We start from the raw sequence: 26,798 nt of genomic DNA, 5'->3' as shown, positions 1-26,798 counted from the left end.
GTGTCAGAATAGGGTCTTAGGGGTGTCAGAATAGGGTCTTAGGGGTGTTAGAATAAGGTCTTAGGGGTGTCAGAATAGGGTCTTAGGGGTGCCACAATAAGGTGGTAAGGGTGTTAGAATAAGGTGGTAAGGGTGCCAGAATAAGGTCTTAGGAGTGTCAGAATAGGGTCTTAGGGGTGCCACAATAAGGTGGTAAGGGTGTTAGAAGAAGGTGGTAAGGGTGTTAGAATATGGTGTTAAGGATGTCGGAATATGGTTGTAAGGTTGTTAGAATAAGGTGATAGGGGTGTCAGAATAAGGTGGTATGGGTGTTAGAATAAGGTGCTAGGGGTGTTAGAATAACATGGTAAAGGTGTCTGAATAAGGTGGTAATGGTGTCAGAATAAGGTCGTAAGGGTGTTAGAATAAGGTGGTAGGGGTGTTGCAATAAGATTGCAGTGGTGTTAGAATAAGGTTGCAGGGGTGTTAGAAGACAGATCCCCGGTTCAGGAATAAGGTTGTTGTGGTGTTAGAATAAGGTTGTGAGGGTATTAGAATAAGGTGGTAAAGGTGTCAGAATAGGGTCTTAGGGGTGTCAGAATAGGGTCTTAAGAGTATTAGAATAAGATTGTAAGGGTGTTAGAATAAGGTGGTAAAGGTGTCAGAATAAGTTGGTACGGGTGTTGGAATAAGGTGGTAAGGGTATTAGAATATGGTTGTTGGGGTGTGAGAATTCGGATTCCGGGTTTAGGAGTAAGGTTGTAGGGGTGTCAGAATAGGGTCTTAGGGGTGTCAGAATGCGGATTTAGGGTGTTACAGCAAGGTTGTTGGGGTATTAGAATAAGATGGTAACGGTGTTAGAATAAGGTGGTAAGGGTGTAAGAATAAGGTGATAAGGGTATTAGAATAACGCTGCTGGGATATTGGAATGAAGGTTGTAAGGGTATTAGATTAAGGTTCTAAGGGTCCTGGGATAAGGTTGTTGGGGTGTTAGAATAAGGTTGTAAGGGTGTCAGAATAGGGTCTTAGGGGTGCCGGAATAGGGTCTTAGGGGTGTTGGAATAACGTCCTAGGGGTGTCAGAATAGGGTCTTAGGGGTGTCAGAATAAGAAGGTAGGGGTACTAGAATAAAGTTATAGAGGTGTCAGGTTAACGTTGTGGGGGTGTTAGAATAAGGTGGTAAGGGTGTTAGAATAAGGTGATAAGGGTGTTGGGATGAAGGTTGTAGGGGTGTTAGAATAAGGTGGTAAGGGTGTTAGAATAAGGTGGTAAAGGTGTCAGAATAGGGTCTTAGGGGTGCCACAATAAGGTGGTAAAGGTGTTAGAATAAGGTGGTAAGGGTGTTAGAATAAGGTGGTAAGGGTGTCAAAATAGGGTCTTAGGGGTGTTAGAACAAGGTGGTAAAGGTGTTAGAAACCTTATTCTAACACCCCTACAACCTTCATCCTAAACCCGGAATCTGAATTCTGGCACCCTACAACCATACATCTGAAACCCCTACAATCTTATTCCAAAACCCCTGCAACCTTACTTCTAAACCCGAAATCTGACTACTAACACCTCTACTACCTTACTGTAACACCATTACAACCTTACTCCTAAACCCGGAATCTCACTTCTAACACCCATACAGTATTACTCCTATACCCGGACACCCCATTCTAACACCCATACAACATTATTCTAACACCCATACAACATTATTCTAAAACCCATACAACATTATTCTAACACCCATACAACATTATTCTAACACCCATACAACATTATTCTAACACCCATACAACATTATTCTAACACCCATACAACATTATTCTAACATCCATACAACATTATTCTAACACCCATACAACATTATTCTAACACCCATACAACATTATTCTAATACCCCTACAACCTTATTCTAACACCCCTACAGCCTTACACCTAAACCCGGAATCTAAGTTCTTACACCCTGAGACCTTTGTCCTAAACCCGGAATCTAAGTTCTAACACCCTGACACCTTTATTCCTAAACCCGGAATCTAAGTTCTTACACCCTGACACCTTTATTCCTAAACCCGGAATCTAAGTTCTTACACCCTGACACCTTTGTCCTAAACCCGGAATCTGACTTCTAACACCCTGACACCTCCACCCTAAATCCGGAACCCTCTTCTTATACCCCTACAATCTTCTTCCTAAAGGAGGAATCCGAATTCTTACACCCTGACACCTTTGTCCTAAACCGGGAATCTAAGTCCTAACACCCTGACACCTTTCTCCTGAACCCGGAATCTGACTTCTAACACCCTGACACCTCTGTGCTAAACCCGGAAACTGAATTTTTTTTTTTCTTTTTTTTTCTTTTCTCTTTCGTGTTGGTGTATAGTTTCCGGTTTCAGCACCCCCGCCATCCGGTCTTTGTCTTCGAGGAGTTTTCCCTTCCCTCCCGGGAGGGATGCTGGGATGCGTCCCTGCCATCCGGTTCCTACCATCCGGTTCATACCATCCGGTTCATACCATTCGGTTCCTACCATCCGGTTCATACCATCCGGTTTCTACCATCCGGTTCATACCATCCGGTTCATACCATCCGGTTTCTACCATCCGGTTCATACCATCCGGTTCATACCATCCGGTACCTACCATCCAGTCTCCACCATCCAGTTCGCACCATCCACTTCCCACCATCCACTTCCCACCATCCACTTCCAACCATCCACTTCCAACCATCCACTTCCCACTATTCGATACCCACCATCCGGTTATTACCATCCACTTCCCACCATCCACTTCCCACCATCCACTTCCCACCATCCAGTTCCCACCATCCAGTCTCCACCATCCAGTCCCAACCATCCACTTCCCACCATCCGGTGTCTACCATCGGGTTCCAACCATCCGGTGTCTACCATCCAGTTCCCACCATCCAGTCACTACCATCCGGTTCATACCATGCGGTTCATACCATCCGGTTCCCACCATCCGCTTTCTACCATCGGGTTTCTACCATCCGGTTTCTATCATCCGCTTACTACCATCCGATTTCTGCCATCCGGTTTCTGCCATCCGGTTTCTGCCATCCGGCTACTACCATCCAGTCTCCACCATCCAGTCTCCACCATCCAGTCTCCACCATCCAGTCTCCACCATCCAGTCTCCACCATCCAGTTACCACCATCCAGTCTCCACCATCCAATTCCCATAATCCGGTTCATACCATCCGGTTAGTCTGCAGTATGCGGCCCCTGTCTGCGAGGAGTCTTTCCTTTCCCCACCTAAGGTAACTAAAGCTAACCCCTGAACCTTATTCCTAAACCCTAAAACCTTATTCTAATACCCTGAAACCTTATTCCAATACCCCTAAAACCTCACTCCTGAACCCTCAAAAAACCTCACTCCTGAACCCTGAAACCCCCTTTCTATACCCCTAAAACCTTTACTCCTAAACGCGGAATCTAAATATTTTTTTCCTTTTTTTTTCTTTTTTTTTTTCCTTCTCTTTCGTGTTGGTGCGTAACTTCGGGTGTGTCTTCCCTGCCATCCGGTTAGTATGTAGTATCCGGTTTTTCGTCTTCGAGGAGTTCTACCTACCCCTCCCGGGAGGGATGCTGGGATGCTTCCCTGCCATCCAGTTCATACCACCCAGTTCATACCATCAGGTTACTACCATGCGGTTACTACCATCCGGTTACTACCATCCGGTTACTACCATTCGGTTCATACCATCCTGTTCCTACGATCCGGTTTCTACCATGCAATCTCCACCATCCAGTTCCCACCATCCAGTTCCCACCATCCGGTTCATACCATCCGATTTTTTCCATCCGGTTCATACCATCCGGTTCATACCATCCGGTTCATACCATCCAGTTCCGACCGTCCAGGTCCCACCATCCAGTTCCAACCATCCCGTTACTACCATGCGGTTGTTGTGTCGTATCCGGTCTTTGTCTTCGAGGAGTTTTTTCCTACCCCCCTCCCGGGAGGGATGCTGGGATGCTTCCCTGCCATCCGGTTACTATCATCCGGTTTCTGCCGTCCGGTTCATACCATCCGGTTAATACCATCGGGTTCCTACCATCCGGTTCATGTCATCCGGTTCATACCATCCGGTTCATACCATCCGGTTCATACGAACCAGTTCCTATCATCCAGTTTCTACCATCCGGTTCATACCATCCGGTTCATTCCATCCAGTCTCCAGCATCCGGTCCATACCATCCAGTCCCCACCATCCGGTTGATACCATCCAGTCTACACCATCCAGTCTACACCATCCGGTTCATACCGTCCCGTTCGTAACACCGGGTTTCTACCATCCGGTTCATTCCATTCGGTTCATACTATCCGCTTAATACCATCCGGTTACTACCATCAGGTTCCTACCATCCAGTTCCTACCATGCGGTTTCTACCATCCGGTCTATACCATCCGGTCTATACCATCCAGTCCCCACCATGCGGTTACTACGATCCAGTTCATACCATCCGGTTCATACCATCCGGTTTCTACCATCCGGTTGGGGTGTGGTATCCGGTTAGTGTCTGCGAGGAGATTTTCCTTTCCCTTCCCCTTACTCAACTAAAGCTAACCCCGGAACCTTATTCCTATACCCTAAACCCTGAACCCTAAACCCTAAACCCTAAACCCTAAACCCTAAACCCTGAACCCTAAACCCTGAACCCTAAACCCTAAACCCGGAACCCTACTCCTAAACCCGGAACCCTACTCCTAAACCCGGAACCCTACTCCTAAACGCGGAACCCTACTCCTAAACCCGGAACCCTACTCCTAAACCCGGAACCCTACTCCTAAACCCGGAACCCTACTCCTAAACCCGGAACCCTACTCCTAAACCCGGAACCCTACTCCTAAACGCTGGAACCTTACTCCTATACCCTGAAACCATACTCCTAAACCCTGGAACCTTACTCCTAAACCCTGGAAAATTACTCCTAAACCCGGAACCCTACTCCTAAACCCGGAACACTACCCCTAAACCCGGAACCCTACTCCTAAACCCGGAACCCTACTCCTAAACCCGGAACCCTATTCCTAAACCCTGAACCCGGAACCCTAAACCCGGAACCCTACTCCTAAACGCGGAACCCTACTCCTAAGCCCGGAAACCTACTCCTAAACCCGGAACCCTACTCCTAAACCCGGGACCCTACTGCTAAACACGGAACCCTACTCCTAAACCCGGAACCCTACTCCTAAACCCGGAACCCTACTCCTAAACCCGGAACCCTACCCCTAAACCCGGAACCCTACTCCTAAACCGGGGACCCTACTCCTAAACCCGGAACCCTGCTCCTAAACCCGGAACCCTACTCCTAAACCCGGAACCCTACTCCTAAACCCGGAACCCTACTCCTAAACCCGGAACCCTACTCCTAAACCCGGAACCCTACTCCTAAACCCGGAACCCTACTCCTAAACCCGGAATCTAATTTCTAACATCACCAAAACCTTACTCTAATACCCTGCAACCTTACTTCCAAGCCCGGAATCGGACTTCTAACACCCCAAAACCTCCCCACATTCTTCCAGTTTTTTTTTCTCTCTTAAATTTTTTTTTTTATTTCTTTTTCAAGAATTGCCCAATGGGTGTTATATACTGTTCTCGTAAAAAGTGTATGGGACATGCGCGCGAGCGCCCCCGCGCAAAATGTGTGGAAAAACGCTAAACATTCATAATTAAAACTTTAAAAAAAAAAAAAAAGAAAGATTCTTTCTTCCACTTTTATTTCTTATTTTCTTTGTAACTTTTTTTTTTCTTCTATTATGAAAAAACACCCTTTGTTTATAGGAAAAAAAAAAAAACATTCTTCTTTTTTTAAGAAAATTATTATTTATTTTCATCTTTCTTATTTTATTTTTTTTTTTTGCGTTAAAAAAAAAAAAAAAACTTCCCCCTTATACATCTATATACCAGGCCATATATTGTTGTTCTTATAACCTTAAACCCTAAAAAATACGAAATCTTACACATATTCACCGTAAAATGTTATAAATCCCGCAACCTAAATACGAAATCTTATACATATACACCGTAAAATATTATAAATCCCACAACCTAAATACGAAATCTTACACATATACACCGGAAAATATTATAAATCCCGCAACCTAAAAATGCGAAATCCTACACATATACACCGAAAAAATATTAAATCCCACAACCTAAAAATGCGAAATCCTACACATATACACCGGAAAATATTATAAATCCCGCAACCTAAAAATGCGAAATCCTACACATATACACCGAAAAAATATTAAATCGCACAACCTAAAAATACGAAATCTTACACATATACACCTGTAAAATATTATATCCTGCAACCTAAATATGAAATCCTACACATATACACCATAAAATATTAAATCCCACGAACACCGAAAAATATTAAATCAAACATACACCGTAAAAATATTATATCCCGCAACCTAAAAATACGAAATCTTACACATATACACCGTAAAATATTATAAATCCCGCAACCTAAATGCGAAATCTTACACATACACCGTAAAATATTATAAATCTCGCAACCTAAAAATACGAAATCTTACACATACACCCCATTCACCTGCATTCATTTTATTATTTTATTATTTTTTTTTCTTTTTTATATCCATTTCTTTACTTCCTGTTTTCTTCTTATATTAATTTTTTTTTTTTTCCTTTTTCTTTTTTTCCTTTTTTTTTTTTTATTACATTAACACATTAATAATGTAATATATTAATAATGTAATATATTAATAATAAAAATAATGTAATACATTAATAATGTAATAATGTATTACACTAATGGTGTAATACACTAATAATGTAATAATATAATACATTAATAATGTAATAATATAATACATTAATAATGTAATATATTAATAATGTAATAATGTAATATATTAATAATGTAATAATGTAATATATTAATAATGTACTACATTAATAATGGAATACATTAATACTTTAATGCATTAATACATTAATACATTAATACATTAATACATTAATACATTAATACATTAATACATTAATACATTAATATATTAATATATTAATGATGTAATACACTAATGTATTAAGACATTATTGATGTAATACATTAATACATTAATAATGTAATACATTAATACATTCATACATTAATACATTATTAATATATTAATACATTAATACATTAATGATGTATTATATTAATACATTAATACATTAATGATGCATTAATGATGTATTAATGATGTAATACATTAATACATTCATACATTAATATATTAATGATGTATTAATACACTAATACATTAATACACTAATACATTAATATATTAATGCATTAATACATTAATACATTAATAATGTAATATATTAATAATGTAATACACTATTAATATATTAATAATAGAATACTTACCTAGTGTTTTATTAGTTTCCTCGTTCAAAGTCTTGGTTAGAGCTTCTGCGTCAAAAGTATTTCCACTCGAGAGTGCTGTTGTAAGTGCTTTCTCTATGGTGTCCTCCCTCAGAATTAAGTCCGGCTTCGTCAGTATGTCTGCAATATCCAAACCACCAATTCTGTCCTTGCTGTCATTTTCCTTCAATCCCGAGAAGGATACAACCGTTCCTTTATTCTTTTCTAAATAATGCTTCTTCTTCTCTTCCTCCTTATGCCCTCCGTCCTTACAGACATTATTCCTCTTACTCCAGAGCATCCTTACCCTCCAGGGCGAAGTGCCCGACCCTGCCCTCTGCCCCCTTGTCCAATCTCCAATTGCAGTGCCAAGAACTGTTCTGCCGACAATTAAGTCCGCGGGCGCAATGTCTTTACACCTACCCAAGTTCCCGGTAGCCCTGCTATGTGACTTTAACTTTTCCTCCACTGCGGACGAAACTTCCTTTACAACATCTTCCAAGTAGCAGTGATCTCCATAAATATCGCCCAGAGCAAGGGCACCGACGACGCAACGCGCATAAGCTTTATCATTATCCGTAAGGGGCGTAATAACGGCATTTTCATCCTGCAGCCCTCGCCCCTTCTTCCGTTCCGTTTGTACGCCCGCCGTGAAGTATCTCAATTCGACTATCGCCTTACAGAGGTCCCCCATATAATCCCTTCCCGCACCCACACTACTCCCGGACCACTCCCTCCCTTGAGTACAGAGTTGCAATATTTCCACCGACTCCTGCCTTCCCAGTATGGACGTTAAATTGTGAAATTCCGCTTTCAAACTGGTGCGCACTTTGTCCTACGTAAGCAGAAGAGAAAGGGGAGGAATATATATACACGCCACATATATGTACATGTATATGTATATACATATATATATATATACATATATTCACTTACTGTAATTTCCTTAGCCTCCCTTGCGGCATCCACACTCCCCGTCTGTGCCACATCTCTGACATGTTCCTCCAACCATTTCTGCAGCAGTCCATTCCCTCCTACCGACGCTGACATGATTGTGTGTCTTAGTCAACAGCAAGAAAAAATATATATATATATATATATATATATATATATATATTATACATATATTATATATATATTATATATATATTATATATATTATATATAGAATTAAAAGGAAAAAAAACTATATACATTCTTTCCTTCTCCTCCTCCACCACTCCACGACCCACACTTTTTTTTTTTTTTTTTTTTTTTGCTACAAAATATTCCTCTATATATATCCTTTCAATTCGACATAAATATACATATATATATATATATATATTTTCTCTTGCTTTTCTTTTCTTTTCTTCTTTACTCTTGAACGTTCTTTTTCCTCCTCCTTTAAAACCTTCCTTCTTCTTTTCTTTCCTTTAAGAAACCTTCTTTCTTTCTTCTTTTCCTTCCCTTTGAAAACCTTCTTTCTTATTCTTCTTTCTTCCTCCTTTAAAACCTTTCTTCTTCTTCCTTTAAGGAGTTAAGTACCAGGCAATATTTTTGTTCTAATAACCTAGGAAAGAATCTCCTTTCCTTCCCTCTAAAAACTTCTTTCTCTTCCCCCTTTAAATCTTCTTTCTTCTTCTTCCCTCCTTTGAAAACCTTCTTTCTTCTTTTCCTTCCTCCTTAAGAAACCTTCTTTTTCTTCCTCCCTTTAAGAAACCTTCTCTTTCTTGCCCCTTTAAATCTTCTTTTTCTTCCCCCCCCTTTAAATCTTCTTTTTCTTCCCCCCCTTTAAACCTAATTTTTCTTCCTCCCTTCAGAAACCTTCTTTCTTTCTTTTCCTTCCCTTAAGAAATCTTCTTTCTTCTTTCCTTTCGACCTATAAACCTTCTTTCTTTTCCCCCTTAAGAAACCTTCTTTTTCTTCCTCCTTTAAGAAACCTTCTTTCTTTTTTCCTCCTTTAAAACACGTAAAAAAAAAAAGAAAAGATTCTTTTTCTTCCCTCTAAAACCTTCTTTTTCTTCCCTCTAAAACCTTCTTTTTCTTCCCTCTAAAACCTTCTTTTTCTTCCTTCTTCAAAACCTTCTTCTTCTGCTTTAAACCTTCTTTCTTCTTTTCCTCCTTTAAGGAACCTTCTTTTTCTTCCCCCTCCAAATCTTCTTTTTCTTCTTTTTTAATAACCTTCTAGAACCTCCTTTTTTTTCCTCCCTTTAAAACACGTATAAAAAAAAAGAAAAGATTCTTTTTCTCCCCCCCTAAAGGTGGTTAAAACACCAGGCCATATATTATTGTTCTAAAAAACCGAGGAAAGAATCTTCTTTTCTTTTTCCCCTTAAATCTACTTCTTCCTTCACTTTTAAAACCTTCTTTTCTCTTTTCCTTCCCTTTGAAAACCTTCTTTCTTTTACCCACTGAAACCTTCTTTTTCTTCCCCCTTTAAAACCTTCTTCTTCTTCCCCCTCTGAAAACCTATATAAAAAAAAAAAAAGATTCTTTTTCTTCCCTCCCTTAGGAAACCTTCTTTCTTCTTTTTCCCCTTTAAGAAACCTTCTTTCTTCTTTTCCTTCCCCCTTTAAGAAACCTTCTTTCTTTTCCCTCCTTCGTAAACCTTCTTTTTCTTCCTCCTTTAAGAAACCTTCTTTTTCTTTCACCTTAAGAAACCTTCTTTCTTCTTCCCTTAAGAAATCTTCTTTTTTCTTCCTCCCTTAAGAAAACTTTCTTTTTCTTTTCCCCCTTTTCAAACCTTCTTTCTTCTTTCCCCCCCCTTTAAACTTTCACTCTTATTCCTCCTCTAAAAACCTTCTTTCCTTTCCCCTTTCCCTAAGCGTTCTTTCCTTTCCCCTTCCCCCCTAAGCACTCCGTCCTTTCCCCCCCAAAACTTCTTTCCTTGCGCCCCCTTAAACCTTCTTTCCTTACCCCTAAACACGCTTCCTTTTCCCCCTTGGGGTGCTTAAGTACCAGGCCATATTGTTGTTCTAATAACCTAGGAAAGAAACATTCCTTACCCCTAAACACTCTTTCTTTACCCCTCTAAGCATTCCTTCTCCCTCCCCCTAAGCAACCCTTTCCTTTTTCCCCCCCTTAAACATTCTTTCCTTACCCCCTCCCCCTGAACCGTCTTCCTCCCTCCCCCCCTTAAACACTCCTTCCTTACCCCTTCCCTAAACACCTTTTTCCCTATCCCCCACCCCAAAACTCTCCTTCCTTCTCTCACCCTTTAAGCACTCTGCCCTTCCACCCCCCAATGAACACTCTTTCCTCCCCCTCCCCTAAACAACCTTCCCTTTCCCCCCGCCCCCTTTCCTTCTTTCCCTCACCACCCTAAGCACTCTTTCCTTCCCCCTAAACCTTCCTTCCTTCCCCCTAAACCTTCCTTCCTTCCCCCTAAACCTTCCTTCCTTCCCCCTAAACCTTCCTTCCTTCCCCCTAAACCTTCCTTCCTTCCCCCTAAACCTTCCTTCCTTCCCCCTAAACCTTCCTTCCTTCCCCCTAAACCTTCTTTCCTTATCCCCCCCCTAAGTAGTCATTCCTTACCCCCCCCCTAAGTAGTCATTCCTTACCCCTAAGAGTAGTCTTTCCTTACCCCTAAGTAGTCATTCCTAACCCCCCCCCTAAGCACTCATTCACTGTCCCCCCCCCCTAAGTACTCATTCATTGTCCCCCCCCCAAATACACTTTCCTTCACCCACCCCTAAGCACCCTTTTCCTTCTTTCCCCTTAACACTCTTTCCTTACCCACCCCTGAAACACTCTTTCCTTTACCCCCCCACTAAACATTCTTTCCCTACCCTTCCGGTAAACACTCTTTCCTTGCCCCCCCTAAAACATTCTTTACTTCCTCCCCCTCCCTAAACACTCTTTCCTTGCCCCCCCTAAGCACTCTTTCCTTACCCCCACCCTAAAGAACCTTCTTTCCTAACACCCCCCCTAAACACTCTTTCCGTACCCCCTCTTAGGGTAACTAAGTACCAGGCCATATTGTTATTCTAATAACCTAGGAAAGAATCTTTACTTCCCCCTGCACCTTCTTTCTTCCCCCTGCACCTTCTTTCTTTCCCCTAAAACCTTCTTTTTCTTTCCCCTAAAACCTTCTTTTTCTTCCCCCTAAAACCTTCTTTTTCTTCCCCCCTCCGTAAGCACTCTTTCCTTCCCTTCCCCCCTCCGTAAGCACTCTTTCCTTCCCTTCCCCCCTCCGTAAGCACTCTTTCCTTCCCTTCCCCCCTCCGTAAGCACTCTTTCCTTCCCTTCCCCCCTCCGTAAGCACTCTTTCCTTCCCTTCCCCCCTCCGTAAGCACTCTTTCCTTCCCTTCCCCCCTCCGTAAGCACTCTTTCCTTCCCTTCCCCCCTCCGTAAGCACTCTTTCCTTCCCTTCCCCCCTCCGTAAGCACTCTTTCCTTCCCTTCCCCCCTCCGTAAGCACTCTTTCCTTCCCTTCCCCCCTCCGTAAGCACTCTTTCCTTCCCTTCCCCCCTCCGTAAGCACTCTTTCCTTCCCTTCCCCCCTAATCATTCTTTCCTTTTCAACCCCCCCCCCCCCCCCTGAACACTCTTTCCTAACCCCCCCCTACGTAACCCTTTCATACCCCCCCCTAAGTAACCCTTTCATACCCCCCCCCTAAACAACCCTTATCTTTTCCCCCCTTAAACCTTCTTTCCTTACCCCTAAGCAACCCTTTCCTTCACCCCCCCTTTGACCCTCACAAACACCTACACCCTTGCTCCATCTCCCCCCCGCCCTTGACCATCACAAACATCTACACCCTTGTCCCATCTCCCCCATGACCCACCCTCACCAAGACCTACACACAGACCTACACATATATATGCAAACTAATTGCATTAGTAACATGTACACCATCGCAGAGGAGTATGTACAATAAAAAAAAAGGGGTTTCTTAATTTAGGGTTTTAAGGGTTCTCATATTTCGGGGTTGAGAGGTCCATGGTCCAGGTTCTAGATTTTTATGGTTTACGTTTCAGATTCCGGATATAGGAAGAAGGTTTTCGGGTTGTCAGAATTCGGATTCTGGGTGTTAGAGTGTGGTTGCTGGGGTGTTGGAATGATGTTGTTGTTGGGGTGTTGGAATGATGTTGTTTGGGGTGTTCGGAATGATGTTGTTTGAGGTGTTGGAATGTAGGTTGTTTGGGGTGTTGGAATGAAGGTTGTTTGGGTGTCAAAATTCGGATTCCGCGTTTAGGAGGAAGGTTGTAAGGGTGATAAAATACGGTGGTAAGGGCGTTAGAATAAGGTGGTAAGGGTGATAGAATAAGGTGGTAAGGGTGTCAGAATAAGATTTTAGGGATGTTAGAAGTCGGATTCCGGGTTTAGGAAGAAGGTTCCTAGGGGTGTCAGAATTCGGATTTTGGGTGTTAGAGTGTGGTTGTTTGGTGTGTTAGAATAAGGGTGCCATGGTGTTAGGACTTAGATCCCGCGTTCAGGAGGAAGGTGTTAGGGTGTTAGAAGTCAGATTCCGGGTTTAGGTGTAAGGTTGTTGGGGTGTCAGTATTAAGATTCCGGGTTTAGGTGTAAGGTTGTTGGGGTGTTGAAATTAAGGTTTTAGGGGGTTACCTTAAGCTGCTTTGAGGGGGAGGGGAGAGAAGGAAAAACTTTCTTGTATATAGATAAAACCGGAAAGCTCGTGCAAGTGTATATGGAGGGAAAAACTGAACATTCAAAAGATAGAGTCTTCGGATGGCATGCATGCATTGGAGGATTTATGGATTGGCCAAGGCAATTAGGTGTGCCCGCGAACATCCCTTTACAACAACTTGATCCAGAATGTCATCAAGGTAAGGGGAATTTTTCACCGAGCAGTTTTCGCCACCTAAGTTGTACTCATGCCTTAATGTGTTCTACCAACAGCGTTGAATAGACAGCGTTGAACAGACAGGGTTGAACTGACAGCGTTGAACTGACAGCGTTGAACCGACAGCGTTGAACCGACAGCGTTGAATCGACGGTGCTGAACTGCCCATCTCGAATCAACTGCTTCGAAACAACCCCTCCTTCACCTACTTATTTCCCCACAACCCCATCCCCCTCCAGTGCGAGTGCAAAATTTCTCCCCCAGTCGAGACATCCAAATTCGAACAGGGCCTCCTTAAGTATAGCGATATATCCACGTGCAAATAATACAAAAGGTAAACTCCAACACATTCCTAAACATTGAAGATTACGAACGATCACCCGAGACCATCACTTCTAACATAATTGTAGAAGAAAAAGTAAATATCATGTATAGCACCCACATTATTCGCCTAAATATAAAAAAAAACTTCGAAAATGAATCCTCCCTCATTCACTACATAAAACAGTTTTATACGAAGCGGTGATTCATGATAAGACGATAAATAGGTTTTCCTCCCCTTTGGAGGAAGTCCTTAAAAATATGTTCTTTCTTCATAACATTTTCTCTTTGTCCTTTTTTTTTTTTTTTTGTTTTTCTTCTTTTTTCACAACTAGCTAATGTAACTTTTTTTTTTTCTTTTTCCTTTTCCACAACTAGCTAATGTAACTTCTTCTTCCTTTTTTTCTTTCCTTTTTTCCATTTGCCCATGCCTGCCCCTTTTCTTTACTTAGCGCGCGAACGTTTCTTTTTTTTCTTCTTTTTCCCTTTTTTCTGTACATTTAACACACATAAAACCGGTGAACAATTATAATAAAATTACACGACGGTTCGTGCTAAGTGTTCCCGCGAGATGCTCACGAAAGGTGTTCTCGCACATATCTACGGTGCGCTCAGGAGGTAACGTTACAATTGGGGTTCATATTTCCGAATCACTACACAAGCGCGCAACTGAACCCAAAGGGGGGTTTTCGAAAATGCAAAAAAGTGGCAAACACAAAGCGAATTGATAGTACATATGTCTGTACTGCATACATATATATATATATATATATATATATATATATATATATATATATTTACATGCGCGTGCGCGATGTGCCCCTCCCCCATGACGACACTACAAAAAAAGGAGATATGACTGTTATGAGTTCTTTCCTCCCTTTCCGGATTCTCCTTCTCGCTTTCCCACTTTGTGTGTCTGGATTCATCATAGATCAGGTGCGCCGCACGAGGGGTCAGTCACCCTCCCACAAGTACTCACCCACCCCCCTTAGGGGGCGTCAGAAAGTACATCTGTCCCAATCCACCATTGGTCCTGCTGTCACGATTATTCATCTTCTGGATCGATTAGCGCGAAGAAAAAGTCTCCGCAGAAATGTCACTTGAAAGTTCGGCAGGGTATTGTCCCATTCTGTATGGGTACCGTCGCGCGTGTGGTGATCTATGTGCACCTAGGCAAAATGACACACAGAAGCCATAATTGCTGGCTTATATGCATATATATTTTTTCTTTCCCCCTTTTATTGGGCCACCTGTTCCACTTCGGCTAGGTAACCCCCTTTGCAGGAAAAGCGACAGCACATCATAAGGGAATGCGCAGAAGCAGCGTCCTCAATTTGCACGTAAGGAAGGAAGACCCATCTGTGCAGAACAAAAATTGCGTACGGATCGAATTCCGCCCAGGAGTGGGGGGAGAAGAAGCGTTCCTCTGGTCAACGGAGCTCTTAAATGTTAGTATACTGTGCATCGCGGAAACACATATTCTGCGCGAGCACGGATATGTAGCGCTCTTGACAGGTCTTCTTCAACTGCACAAACCTATTTTATACTTCTTTTTTAACTGTATTTCATCTTACGCAATCGCCCCCCTTCCTCTTCTTCCCTCACGTTCAGACGTACAAAGCATTTGCGGAGAGGATAAATTGTCGCGTCGAACGAGTCCACGTAAGAGAGGGTGCACTTCCCCACGGCAGAAATTCTACGTTCTATGACTATGCCCATGCACGTCATTTTGTTACGCGGTGGGAAGGTATTCCCTCTGTGGGTGCTAATTAGTGCGATCTTTCATTGTTCATGTTGTTCAGTTCCGAAATAATTGACTCCCTGGTCGACTCCATTCTGCAGGACGCCAGCGAGTCCCTCCTGGTGGTATCCCCCTCCGATGTGTGCATAACCCAGGAGGGGTACGAAATCAAAACGACTCTCTATGATCTGCTGAAAAATGAGAGCGGCATCCACCAAGTGAAGAGGGTTCCTCGGAATGAGTCCAAGGTATGAAGAACGACCTTCTGTGAGGAAGGCAGTTTAGCAGTTTTTCCCACAGGACAAAAGTGTTCTGTTGATGTATTGTCCTCCCTACCCATATGAATTCCCACTCCTTACCCTTCTTCCCACTGTCAAAGGGCAAAATCCATTCTTCCACGGCCACGATTGCAGTTTTTTTGCATGAAGATGAACAGAAGAAAGATGAAATCAATTTGAAGGACTTGAGGATTACGACCTTCCGGTCTAGCAAGCCCGGTGGCCAGAACGTTAACAAGGTGCGTCAATAAGGTTCATCCCTTCCCCCTGGGGACAAGGAGGACCATACTACAAAGTGGAAATATAAGACAACTGATGAGATGGAACATCTCCTGACCCCTCCTAATTCGACCAACCTTCCAATTTTCACCACCCTTATAGATTGAATCAGGTGTGTCTATCTTGCACAAACCAACAGGGATAAAAACCGAATGTCAAGAGGAAAGGTTACACATCCCAAGAAGAAAGAAGAAGAAATGAAAAAAAACTCCTGTAACGCTAACAAAATGACAAAGCTGGCCCTCATACATTTTCCATCCCCCCCCTTTCTTTTTTTTTTTAGAACTCAAGAAATGAACAAAAAAATTGCTATGAAAAGGTTAATTCAGAAAGTTTTACAATTTCGGCATAAGCAGAGTGAAGAAGAGCTCCGGGGCGAACGGGCCAAACTGGTAATCCTTCCCTTACAAATAAATGCGGTTCTGTGAGGGCGTGGGTGCACGACACGATGCAACGGAACCTCTGGGGGGAAAACACCTCTTCGACTTCTCAGTTGCACCGATTAGACCAGGTCCAAAAAAAAAAAAAAACGTGCTCTCCCCCATACATATACACACATTACAGATAAAAGACAGTAGCCGGAGCAGTCGCATCAGGACATACAACTTTTTTAGGGGGTATATAACTGACCATGTGAAGAAGCGGAAACTGGACTTGATGTACTTCGTAAAGGTAAAGTTGGAGTTTCTATTTAACGTGGATCGGTAGGAAGGTTGCTAGCGGCGCGACAAAAAAATTAAAATAAAATAAAATAATAAAATAAAATAAACAAGAAAAGGAAGAGGAAGGCGTGAGGGAAATGTGCATGCACCAGTTAATGAACAAAATAGGGCACACATGAAGGCAAGGAATAAGGTGACCATTCTCTTCCGCCAGCAAGGAACTGTCCATGCGGAAATGTCCACTTGCGTGGGGGTCTCCGCCATGAGCAAAAGGATCGGGTGCTCACTCGTTCGTCCTTCCGCTGGTCAGCTTATGCGGAAGAATAAGGAGTAAATCCCCCCCATACGGAAAGCCACTATGCATCACGCAGTTGCAACGGATAGGACGTGGTACGTGTGGGGTGCACACGTCGGCATCGTCGAAGCGGCACACAAACAAGCAAATAAACTGACAGACAGGTTGAAGACAGGGCAGCTAGCCAAAGAACTCACTGAAAAAGCTACAAAAAAAAAAAAAAAAAAAAAAAAAAAAAATTGTACAGTCTCCCCTCAAAGCAGCAGCAAAAAAAAAAAAAAAAAAAAAAAAGTCACATCATCATGCATCTATTTCTCGTACTGGAGGATACACTTCCCATGGGTAAGTCGTTAACTTCCTTTGAGCAGGTAATAATTTTGCCAATTTTTAGAGGTTCCCAAAAATTCTTCTGTGCGTACTTGGAATGGAAGGAATAATCCACAGAGACATCATTACCACCTTTCTTTAAAATGCAATTAATCCCACCTGGGTGACAGCCGAGGATCGTTGTCACGTCGTACACGTACCCATTGGCTACCACCCAGCAGTCATTCACATCGCAGTGTCTTCTAACTTCACATTTGGTAAAATACTGTTTATACTTGATGTAATTATAGTATTTGATTTTTCTTTCTTCTTCTTCGCAATCCGAGTAGGTCAAACTTCTGCTCCTCCTGATGGCATCTTTTAGTGTATCGTATTGGTCTCCCCTTCGGGGTGTTCCCTTATCGTCGCCCTCGCACTTCGGTTTGTTTTCTTCTTCCTCCGCGGGGTGTGCCTCGTCAGGAGGGTCAACCGTATCTGCTGTTTCTACCAACCCGCACTCCCCTTTGATCTTCCCATCGGGGGGACTTCCCGACTGTATCTCCGCCCGCGCCCTAGCATTCAATTTCAGCACGAGCTTAACTTCTTCGTGGCATATTCTTAAATTGTGTTCTTTATATTTCCTGTACTTGGTATAGAGGTTCTTCCTTTTTATTTTACACCTTGAGCAGAAGATGGAGAAGCACACGTCTTCGCACAGGTGGCATGCGTCACACTTCTTGTCTCTGTCTTCCTTCCCTTCCTGTGGGTCATGTAGTGAGTCCGCGGTTGGTTCACTTCGGGAAGTTTCACTTACGAGTACTGGTTCACTTGAGGGGGAAAAGCCTTCCTGTTCAGCTCCCTCCATTTTTGTGCGCCCGTTGGTTTGTCAAATTGGCCTTGGCTTGGGATGCACCACAGCGGGAATCAACTGGACCTCTCACGCTACCACCTTCCCCCCTGGAAACACTGTAGAAAGGCCACCCACCGGTGTCTGCGAGTGGGTATTTTAGCAAAACTGAGGGTGCACCTTCTCGACTACAACAATCGATCAGGCACATTCCCCCAATTTGTTTTTTCCTTCCTGTGTGGAAAACTGGGTTACCCCTTCTCTATGTTCTCATTTGTTCATGTAGATGTGCGGGAGACCACATCGTTGTGCAGTTTGGTGTAACCACGTCACAGTTCTGCTCGTACTTTTTTTTTTCTTTCTTTTTTTTTTTTTCTCCTTTTTCACGTGTAATGCTCCTACTTATTGGGGGCGCCTTCCATGGTGGCCTCGATTGACCGTGGAGAAAGTCACGCTAATGGCCTGATGGCCAATTTGGCACAGCTGTGAATGCCCTGCGTTCTTCCGTTTCTCCCTATTAGGTCATTTTGCCCTTAACGTTGTTCGCGCAGAGGAGCGAGCATGGGATAATTCCACCTGAAGAGCGATCCACCGGGAGAATCTTCCTACTTGGTTAGCCCCCCAATTTTTATGCTTCGCCGTTACATTCGCATGTAGCACGCGCATTTAACCGTAATGTTTTTTACCCGTCGTATTCACGATGCTCTGGAACAGCTGAAAGGAAACACAATTTCAAGGAAATGCCAATCTGAGGATGAGAAGCTGCATTCTCAATGTTTCGTGAAGCGTGAAAATTACGATCCTTCACGCGACGTCCCCCGTTTGTTCATTTCCCATAACATAACGGGTTAGTGCAGAATTGAGAAAAAAAAAAAAAAAAAAAAAAAAAAAAAAAAAAAATTAATAAATATATGAACAACTGATTGGTAAAATAACGGGAGGCTTCTTCTTTGTGGCGAGCTACATACAAGTTCATAAAAAACGAATAGGGGAGATATTTCCCCCCCCTTACGGTGCGTAGTGTGCTTCCAAATTCTACGAAGTGAGAGTATGAATTGGCCATCTTTCTAGATGAGTCAAACTGAAGGGAGATGTTCATCCGGTTTTATTCCTCCGTGTTGAAGCATCATTTGAAGTGAACACCTTCGGGGGGAGCCGTGCGACTGGATTTTTACATTTGTGCATGCCCACAGGGAAAGGAATGAAGCGGGTTCTGTGGTACGCTCCTTATTAATGCGCTGGAAAGGGGGGTATGTACCAGACGGAGGAAAGCATCTCCTTCTAGCATAGAAGTGTAAGGCGAGCGTACTTCACACGCGATTATTCTGTTGTGACGCCTTTCCACTTCATCATTACAATAACGTGTAGGAAATCGTAAAGAAGCGCACCTCCTTTTCTTTACAAGTGTGAGCGTGCATGAAACGCATGTCTGATCCTCTCCCCCGTGCAGAGAATTGCACTAAGGAATGTTCCCGTCTGCTCCTTATAGTTAGTCCTTGCACGTCCTCCCGTCTGAACAGTTGGAAGATTTAAAAAAAAAAAAAAAAAAAAAAAAAAAAAAAAAAAAAAAAAAAAAAACACATTTGAAGGGATGCTTGTTGTCTTGCCAAATATATCCACCACATTAAAGGGGGAAAGGGGTCATGTGTAATAGTGCAGTAACGTAATAGCGCAGTTCCGTAATAACGAGTTGCGGAGTTAGCACCCACTTAGTGGAGCCTACTGAGCGACCATGGCGCAACCGCTGAAGAGGGCCAAGCTGAACAGCGAGCAAGCACAGAACATCTACGCCCAAAGTGAAAACAACATGAGTGTTCACAACATCTCGATGAATGCAACCCTGTGTTCTTCCCTTAACCTAGATAACCTCTACAAACACTTTGCCAACTGTATTTACAACCCTCGAGAATTCAAGTGCATGCGAATTGACGTGCCTGTGAGTACTCGTAGTATAGAAAAGTATGTCCGGTTTGTGAATGAAAAGGGGGAGAGACAGAGGAGGAGTGAAGGAGTTGTTGTGTCATCTGATGGAACGAATGTAGTTATACCTCCACCATGGGTTGCAACAACATCCCAGGTTGTTGAAGCTCAAAAAGGAGATGTCACCATTACCCAGGGGAATGACGGTACCCCCGAAGAGCAGAAAGGCACCAAGGAAAAAATTATTATCAACGTGTCCATTTTTGCCAATGGAAAAATTATCTGTACAGGAAATAATTCTATCGAGGCATGTAAAATAGCTATGAAGAAAATTGAAAAGAAGTTGAAGCAGCTGAACTTTAAAAATATATGCATAAAAAATGTGACCATCACAAACATACTGGCTGTCTACAACGTGGGCTTTTCCATCGTTCTCCCCCTGTTTGCGCAGTACTACAAAAGTGTACGTGTGAGAGAAATCCCCGTATGGGAATGTTACCTTGCGCCAACTTGTTCTTCCGTATCTGTTTCTGCTTCACATTCACGCTCCTCTCCCTTTGTTCTTCCTTCCCAGGTCGACTATGATCCCAATGTGTTTCCGGCATGTAAGGTGAAAATCGCCCTCACGAGTGAGAACGAAAGGGATACCTCCGAGGCAACCGAGGTAGGCCATTCATGAGCCATTTACAGGGCACAACATTTGGAAAAAAAAAAAAAAAAAAAAAAAAAAAAACGCGAAAGGGTTACAATGGCTACATGGCCATATTTGCTAATTTGTTATTCTGTTAATTTGCTATATTTGCTAAACTGCTAAATGGCTAATCCGGTGAACCGCTTTATCACCCCGATCAGCAAGCCGAAGGGAACCTCGCCTGGAGCACCGCCCGAGGCACTGCGGAAAGGGCCCGCAGCAAGGTGGACGTCGTCTCGGCCAGTATATTTTCCACGGGCAACATAACCCTCACGGGGGGCAAGAGCTACCAGAATCTCCAGAGGTGCATCGACATTCTGTATCCCTACCTGATTAAAAGTAAATCACAACACTGATCGATTGAAAAGGTAAACAATAGGGGATGGCAGAGGGGGTCCTTCCACGCAGGGATCTGTAATGTATATGTAATCTACTCGGTTAATCGGCTGGACAGTTGGTATGTTGGATGGGTATCCTTTTTCTCGCCCTCACCCCTGCATTACCAACGCAGCTAGGAGGCACCTCGTCATAGGCGCGAGCTGGAGGAGTACCCACTGGATGTGTTAAAGTGGTGCGAGTCGGAAGAGGAACAGGAGGAAGGGGCCCGAGAGGAAGATTCAGACGGAATAGAGAACATTTTGTAGTCGAAGCTGTTGACGTATTTTAGGTCTCCCAGTCGAACAGCTTTCTCCCTATCATTATGGTACGCATTAATATTGTCATCGTAAATGTTAATATAGAGATCGAAGCAATCTGTGAAGCATCTGTGATGTGGAAGCGTACTAAGTGGTTCGCGCAGCTCCATATTTTCGGATAAGCAGGACTGAAGGAAGTCTTTTACATCTTCGTCGAAATTGAGGTAATCGAATTTGTCTCCTGTGAAGGTGTCAATAAGGGCTTCTTCGAAGACTTTCCCTATCATATAGGAGTACGCTTTTTCCAGGTGCGTTCTGTCTTCGAGGAAGAAGCAATTCATCGCGGGGGCACCATTGGGGGGGGGATTTCCATCGTTCGCTACGCCATTTGCCCAGCTGCACGGTCGGTCGCCTCTTCTGCGTGCCTTCTCGCTAATCTCCGGAGGGAGGTAATGCCAAAGTGTTTTGCTGTATGTACGCGTAGCGATCGTCTCGTCCACGTTATCCAGAAGGAAGCGCACAGACTCGGTGGACAACAACCCCAGTGGGATGCCGCCATTCACCATCAAACTGTCTTCCTTCACAAAGATTCGCGAACACTTAAGTATTATGAGCGTAGGAATGTTTAAAAAATTCACTAAGACCTTTATAATTTTTAGCATAATACATTTGAGCTTAAAAACTCGAAGCTTCAAATCAATGCCAGAGAGAAACTCGCTGTAGATAAATTCGTTCAGGGGTGTTCCATTGATGTATTTTGTTTTTTCGATGAGCCTGTTGGTTATCTCCACTGAGATGGGGATGTATAAGCACTCCACCTGTTTCTCCTTGATCTCTGCCTGAAATTTTCTCAGCGCATCGTTTATTTCAGCTTCAATTCGTCCTACCCGGGGTGCCTCCCTATGTGGGTCTGTCTGCTGTGAATCCCATAAATGATCGCCACCCACCGTACACGTGGATGGAGCGCCATCCCCCAGACGAATTTGTTTAAACTTAAGTACACAGAACAGCTCCATCTCCGTGCAATACACCTGCCACACAAAGGAATGAGAGTGCACCCCCAAAAAATTCATGAACTTCACCCCCTTCTTGTACGAAGGGAGCTCCTTCTTGCAAGACTCGATCATTTGCACCTTGTCCAAATGCTTCTGCTCACATGTGATCTCACCCAACTTGCTGTAGATGTTCTTTTTTGTGAACTCATAGTACAGGTCCTTGGTAAAGTAGACGAGTTTGTCCAGACGACTCAGGTGGTGGTAGTTCTCGATTTCATCCCAGTGGGTCTCTTGTAAAAAGTTCATTTGTTGATAATGTATGAACTCCAGTTTGGTGTTAAGGATGTACTGCAGCGTTCCGTTTTTCCTGCGCAGGGATTGCGGGGGGGAGGGCTCCTCATCCGTTTGCACGTTGGTTTCTCCCTCAGTCTGTACGTTGGTTTCTCCCTCAGTCTGTACGTTGGTTTCTCCTTCAGTCTGTTCGTTAGTTTCTCCTTCCGCCTGTACGTTGCCTCTTCCTTCCGCCTGTATGTTGGCTTCCCCTTCGGCCTGTACGTTGGCTTCTCCCTCTCCTTTAGTATTATTCGGTCCCCCCGGCAAGAACACCCGATGTACGTCCAGAATATCGCCCATGCCGAGCACGAAATTAGTGTTGGAGAAAATGGAGTTCTTGTGCATCCGCCCCAGGAAGAAGTTGTATTTGTTCAACAGGAGCTTCATGCTCTGCATTACTTCCAGGGACATATAGAACTGCTCGTGTGAAACTTCCAGGATATGGAAGAAGTAGTAGTAGTAATCATAGAGAGTCATTTCCTCGAATGAACTTTCCACGATGTTACTGACGGATACGTTTTCGAACTGTTCCAGTAAATCAACGAAGGAGAATTTGTAATAGGTTAGGATAAGGTAGAGTAGCATGTCCATGTGTGGTGGCTTCATTATAAGATAGTAGATCATTTGTAGATTTATACCAGAGGTGCCTTCACACAGGTAGTGCATCATGATGCTGAAATAGTCGTTGTTGCTCTTCAGCATCAGCTGATTGTTCTTGACTACGAAATATAGGTAAGACTCCTTTTGCTCTTTTATTCTATTCACCAGATCGACCACGTCCTCGTTGCTGTTTCCTTCCTCTCCAGCTTTCCTCGGGGGGGAACGACCCGTTGAGGAAAGGGTCGATGGGGACTGTCCCGCTGAGGAACGACCCTTTGGAGATTGTCCCGTTTGTGATCCCCTCACATGTAAACTCCCCACCTGTGATGGAGCACCCTGTGATGGAGCACCCTGTGATGGAGCACCCTGTGATGGAGCACCCTGTGATGGAGCATCCTGTGATGCACCCACCCTGTCGTACACAATTTGGATTCTTTTCTTCTCGTTCTTCCTTCTGTCGCCACTGTTGTTGATGTTAAAAATGAAGAGCTTCTTCTTCTCGACACCATTCTCGTCGATGACAGTAAGTGGCTTCTGCGGTATTGTCAGCGTATCTATTTTGAATTCATCGAACTTCAGTTTCAGTTGATCCAGGATGAAGTCTTTCTTTCGGCTATCAATTATTACTTTATTGCTAAATATATTTTCTTCTTTCCCTTTGCCTGTGATTCTTTTGCCTTTTTTGTCGGGATTCAAGCTTTGCTGCGAGTGCTTCGCGCGGTCCACATGGTCATTGCGATCCATGCGGTCCTTACTGCTACCTCCCCGTTGTTCATGTAGGTTCTCCGCACAGGGGGGGAAGTTCCCTTCATGCTCGCTTTTATTCTCCCTGAGGTAAATCTCCGTCGTTTGGCTATCTTCCCGGTTTTCTGGGGGACTACGATGGCGTTCATATGGGTAATCGCACTGGAGGGGATCCTCTTCGTCGTCTTCGTCGTGCTGTATCAAGTCCTCTATGTCCTCCTTCTGGGAGAAATTCACCACCCTGTCGATGAATGTGTACCCAAAGGTAGACGTCTCGCATACGTTCGGAGACATTTCATCCTGTCCACCCTTTTTACTCTCACTTGTTTCACACAAAAAATCCTTCTTCCTTTCAATTATCTGATTGAACCTATCTATTTTTTCCTTTATTATTGGGTCGTTAAAGGAGAATAAGTTTGAAATGTTGTCTTTTCTTTTTTGTTCATATATTAGTTTTTTCAGGCAAGAGAAGTCTGGGAGTTTTTGTTGTCCCTTGCTGATCCTTCGCTTGCCCCTAGTGATCTTTTCGCTTCGTTTACCCCTGGTGTTTCTTTCGATTCGCTTGTTGCCTGCGTTTTCCGAACCTTTCGCGCCACGCAGATGGCAGCCCGGCTTCACACTCTTCCCCTTCCTCGGCGCCATCACAGGCTACTACGTCCTTCTTCGCTAATTTGCAACGGCAAGGTGTGTGCTCATCCGTTAATATGCTAATGTGTTGCAACGTTGTTACGTTGTTATGCTGTTGTGTTTGTTTATTCTTCTTTATTTTTCATTTATTTATTTATTTTTTATTTTATTTTTTTTTTTTTGTATATCCTTCTGATATAGCTAGCCAACTGTGCCAGCGAAGGACAAAAGCTTTGCGTCCCACACAATGAACACACTTCGCGAAACTGCGCAGTGACGAAGAAAGTGCCTTTCTGCCAGTAAAAAAAAAAATAAAATGAAAGGAAAAAAAAAATGCCAAGTCACACAATAAGCCGTTTAAAGAAAATCTCCCTTGGGGAATATAAATCAGCTTATCAAACAGACGACGGGGTGAAACAAAAAAGGTTGCACCCCACTCCTCTTTGAGTATCCTATTTTTTTTTTTTTTTTTTTTTCTGTAATTTTCGCAAAAAAAAAAAAAAAAAAAAAAAAAAAAAAAAGTTTAACACGTATATCTGTAGGTGTGCGTAATCCTTGTCGCTACGGAAGAAACAGCAAATGTGTCATATACACGCGTGCATATCGTTCCATCCCTTTGCGCGTGTAAGAACATCCTGTGGGGGGTGACCTCATGTATAAGACCTCCCCCCAATTCCCAAACCATGAAAAGGAAAATAATACGGGGGAATCACCTCCCCCATGGAACTTGGGCCACCCAAATGATACATAATTAGAAAAAAAAAAAAAAAAAAATTAATAATAATAATGACTATGATGATGCAAAAAAAGGAGAAGAAAACAACAACCCATGAAGCGTATCCTAAATAGGGAAGGCCTCCTCCTTGAGTGAACTTTCCCCATAATAAGTACACACACTCTCCCCCCCCTCCCCCCTTCCGCTATCCTTGCTTATATGTCGACCAGGACAAATGCCTCCCAAATGTCCTCCTTCAAGCAAATTTTCAGTTCATGTTTTGTGATAGCCTTTATCTCCGTGCCACATTCGTGCAAATCAGGTGAAAAAACATCACCATATGCATAGGCCTCGATGAAAAAGGATTCTCGATCGAAAACTAAAATGTCCACAGAACTACAAATGATGTATTCACTGCCATACAGGAAATGGCATTCGGTTAAAAAGTTGTACAGTAAGTCTTCTAAAGTTTCACCTCCAACTGCTATGCGCCTTGATAATTTTGGTTCCACTTCATTCAAGTTACACATATAATTAAACATTGATACGCATATAGACTCGAAGCACTCCTTTAGGGTCTTCCCGTAACTATGTAAGATGACATCAGCTGGGTGGTCCACGTATTCGTACTGGTACATCTTCTCCAGTTGGCCATCCTTTATTTTCTTGTTCACATAGGGCAGAGCCACGCTCCGTTCGCTCGCTTCATCCCTGTCGTCCATATGCACGCTGATCTCGCTTTTGCCGCTGCCACCAGTCTCTTCTGCGCTGTCCTGCTCACTCTGCTCGCCGTTATTCCCTAATTCCACTTCGTCACTACTATCGCTGTCCCTACCAACTGGTCGTCTCCCCCTCTGGGGCAAGGAAAGAATTTCATTGCTGGACGGTTGTTTCATATTGCTAGTGTGGTGTGCGCTCGCATGTTGAGGTATGCAACAAAAGTGGTGTATCCTATGCGTAGGGATAGATTCTCCTATTTGGGCATAATTAAAATGAGCTCTAAAAAGTGCATCACAACGTGGACACAATCACGATATTCTAAAGTTGCCAAAAAAAAAAAAAAACCTGAACAAGTCAGCCATTTTATACAAAGAAAAAACTCAAGAAGTCAGCTACTACTTGTCACAAAAAAAAAAAAAAAAAAAAAAAAAAAAATTCACATTTTTTCACCTAATGACAAGTGGATGAATATAACATTTCTATGTTACTAAAACAAAATGAACCTCCCGACTACAGGCACGGTTTCGAGAGTAGGAAGGTCCCTTTAAGGAGTGCATCATTTGGAGAGCAAGTTTCTTTTGCGTGCCTTAAAATTTACATGAACGAATTCGCGGATATGTGTCAATACACCCTTTTTTTTTTCTTTTTTTTTTTTAAATTCATTTGCGGGTTATAACCATATGGGGGGGAGTGAGGAAAATCCTATGTTGGGAACACAGGAGGAGAAATGGAATGCTCCTCTGCGCGTCACATATACAAGAAAGTATACATGTGTACGCAACACCCCACATGTGAAAATGGTTGAACGCACTCTACCTTTTCGAAGTGCCATTTGAAGGTTGCGCTTTCCCTTTCTTCCCCCCAGTGGTACTTTTTTTTTTGGGGGGTGGCGGTACATCCGTTAGCTTTACAAA

The 26,798-nt window shown here is 43.2% G+C and overlaps 6 protein-coding genes across 6 annotated transcripts in view; 2 read left to right on the top strand and 4 right to left on the bottom strand.

The window, feature by feature from the left end:
- PKNH_1330200 (SICAvar, type I) overlaps nucleotides 1-8,435 on the bottom strand; it is a gene marked incomplete at both ends in the record, with an annotated part of 19,178 nt that extends 10,743 nt beyond the window's left edge. Inside the window, 2 exons of the mRNA XM_002260704.2 lie at nucleotides 7,389-8,220; nucleotides 8,322-8,435. Of these exons, the coding sequence (XP_002260740.2) occupies nucleotides 7,389-8,220; nucleotides 8,322-8,435 (946 nt within the window). The remainder of the gene's footprint in view (nucleotides 1-7,388; nucleotides 8,221-8,321) is intronic.
- A 5,913-nt stretch (nucleotides 8,436-14,348) lies between these two features.
- On the top strand, nucleotides 14,349-16,502 carry PKNH_1330100 (peptide chain release factor 1, putative; the record flags this gene model as incomplete). The annotated part of the gene is made up of 8 exons (XM_002260701.2): nucleotides 14,349-14,432; nucleotides 14,765-14,944; nucleotides 15,108-15,158; nucleotides 15,339-15,485; nucleotides 15,617-15,754; nucleotides 15,897-15,961; nucleotides 16,078-16,186; nucleotides 16,359-16,502. 8 exons carry the CDS (start codon nucleotides 14,349-14,351, stop codon nucleotides 16,500-16,502), a joined length of 918 nt encoding a protein of 305 aa, XP_002260737.2.
- Nucleotides 16,503-17,043: 541 nt separating this feature from the next.
- Nucleotides 17,044-17,922, bottom strand: PKNH_1330000 (heme/steroid binding domain containing protein, putative; the record flags this gene model as incomplete). Its single annotated transcript, XM_002260700.1, has 1 exon — nucleotides 17,044-17,922. The coding sequence occupies one exon, from the start codon at nucleotides 17,920-17,922 to the stop codon at nucleotides 17,044-17,046; it is 879 nt and encodes a 292-aa protein (XP_002260736.1).
- A 1,714-nt stretch (nucleotides 17,923-19,636) lies between these two features.
- Nucleotides 19,637-20,871, top strand: PKNH_1329900 (Transcription initiation TFIID-like; the record flags this gene model as incomplete). Its single annotated transcript, XM_002260699.1, has 3 exons — nucleotides 19,637-20,287; nucleotides 20,399-20,488; nucleotides 20,677-20,871. The coding sequence occupies 3 exons, from the start codon at nucleotides 19,637-19,639 to the stop codon at nucleotides 20,869-20,871; spliced, it is 936 nt and encodes a 311-aa protein (XP_002260735.1).
- A 170-nt stretch (nucleotides 20,872-21,041) lies between these two features.
- PKNH_1329800 (uncharacterized protein) lies at nucleotides 21,042-24,464 on the bottom strand (the record flags this gene model as incomplete). Its single annotated transcript, XM_002260698.1, has 1 exon — nucleotides 21,042-24,464. One exon carries the CDS (start codon nucleotides 24,462-24,464, stop codon nucleotides 21,042-21,044), a length of 3,423 nt encoding a protein of 1,140 aa, XP_002260734.1.
- Nucleotides 24,465-25,379: 915 nt separating this feature from the next.
- Nucleotides 25,380-26,060, bottom strand: PKNH_1329700 (uncharacterized protein; the record flags this gene model as incomplete). The annotated part of the gene is made up of 1 exon (XM_002260697.1): nucleotides 25,380-26,060. The coding sequence occupies one exon, from the start codon at nucleotides 26,058-26,060 to the stop codon at nucleotides 25,380-25,382; it is 681 nt and encodes a 226-aa protein (XP_002260733.1).
- Between the last annotated feature and the right edge of the window lie 738 nt (nucleotides 26,061-26,798).

The sequence above is a fragment of the Plasmodium knowlesi genome (genome assembly GCF_000006355.2).
Source record: "Plasmodium knowlesi strain H genome assembly, chromosome: 13".
Taxonomy (NCBI): Eukaryota; Apicomplexa; class Aconoidasida; order Haemosporida; family Plasmodiidae; genus Plasmodium; species Plasmodium knowlesi.
The sequence above is the reverse complement of the archived record's forward strand: the minus strand, read 5'-3'. Positions and strand labels throughout refer to the sequence as shown.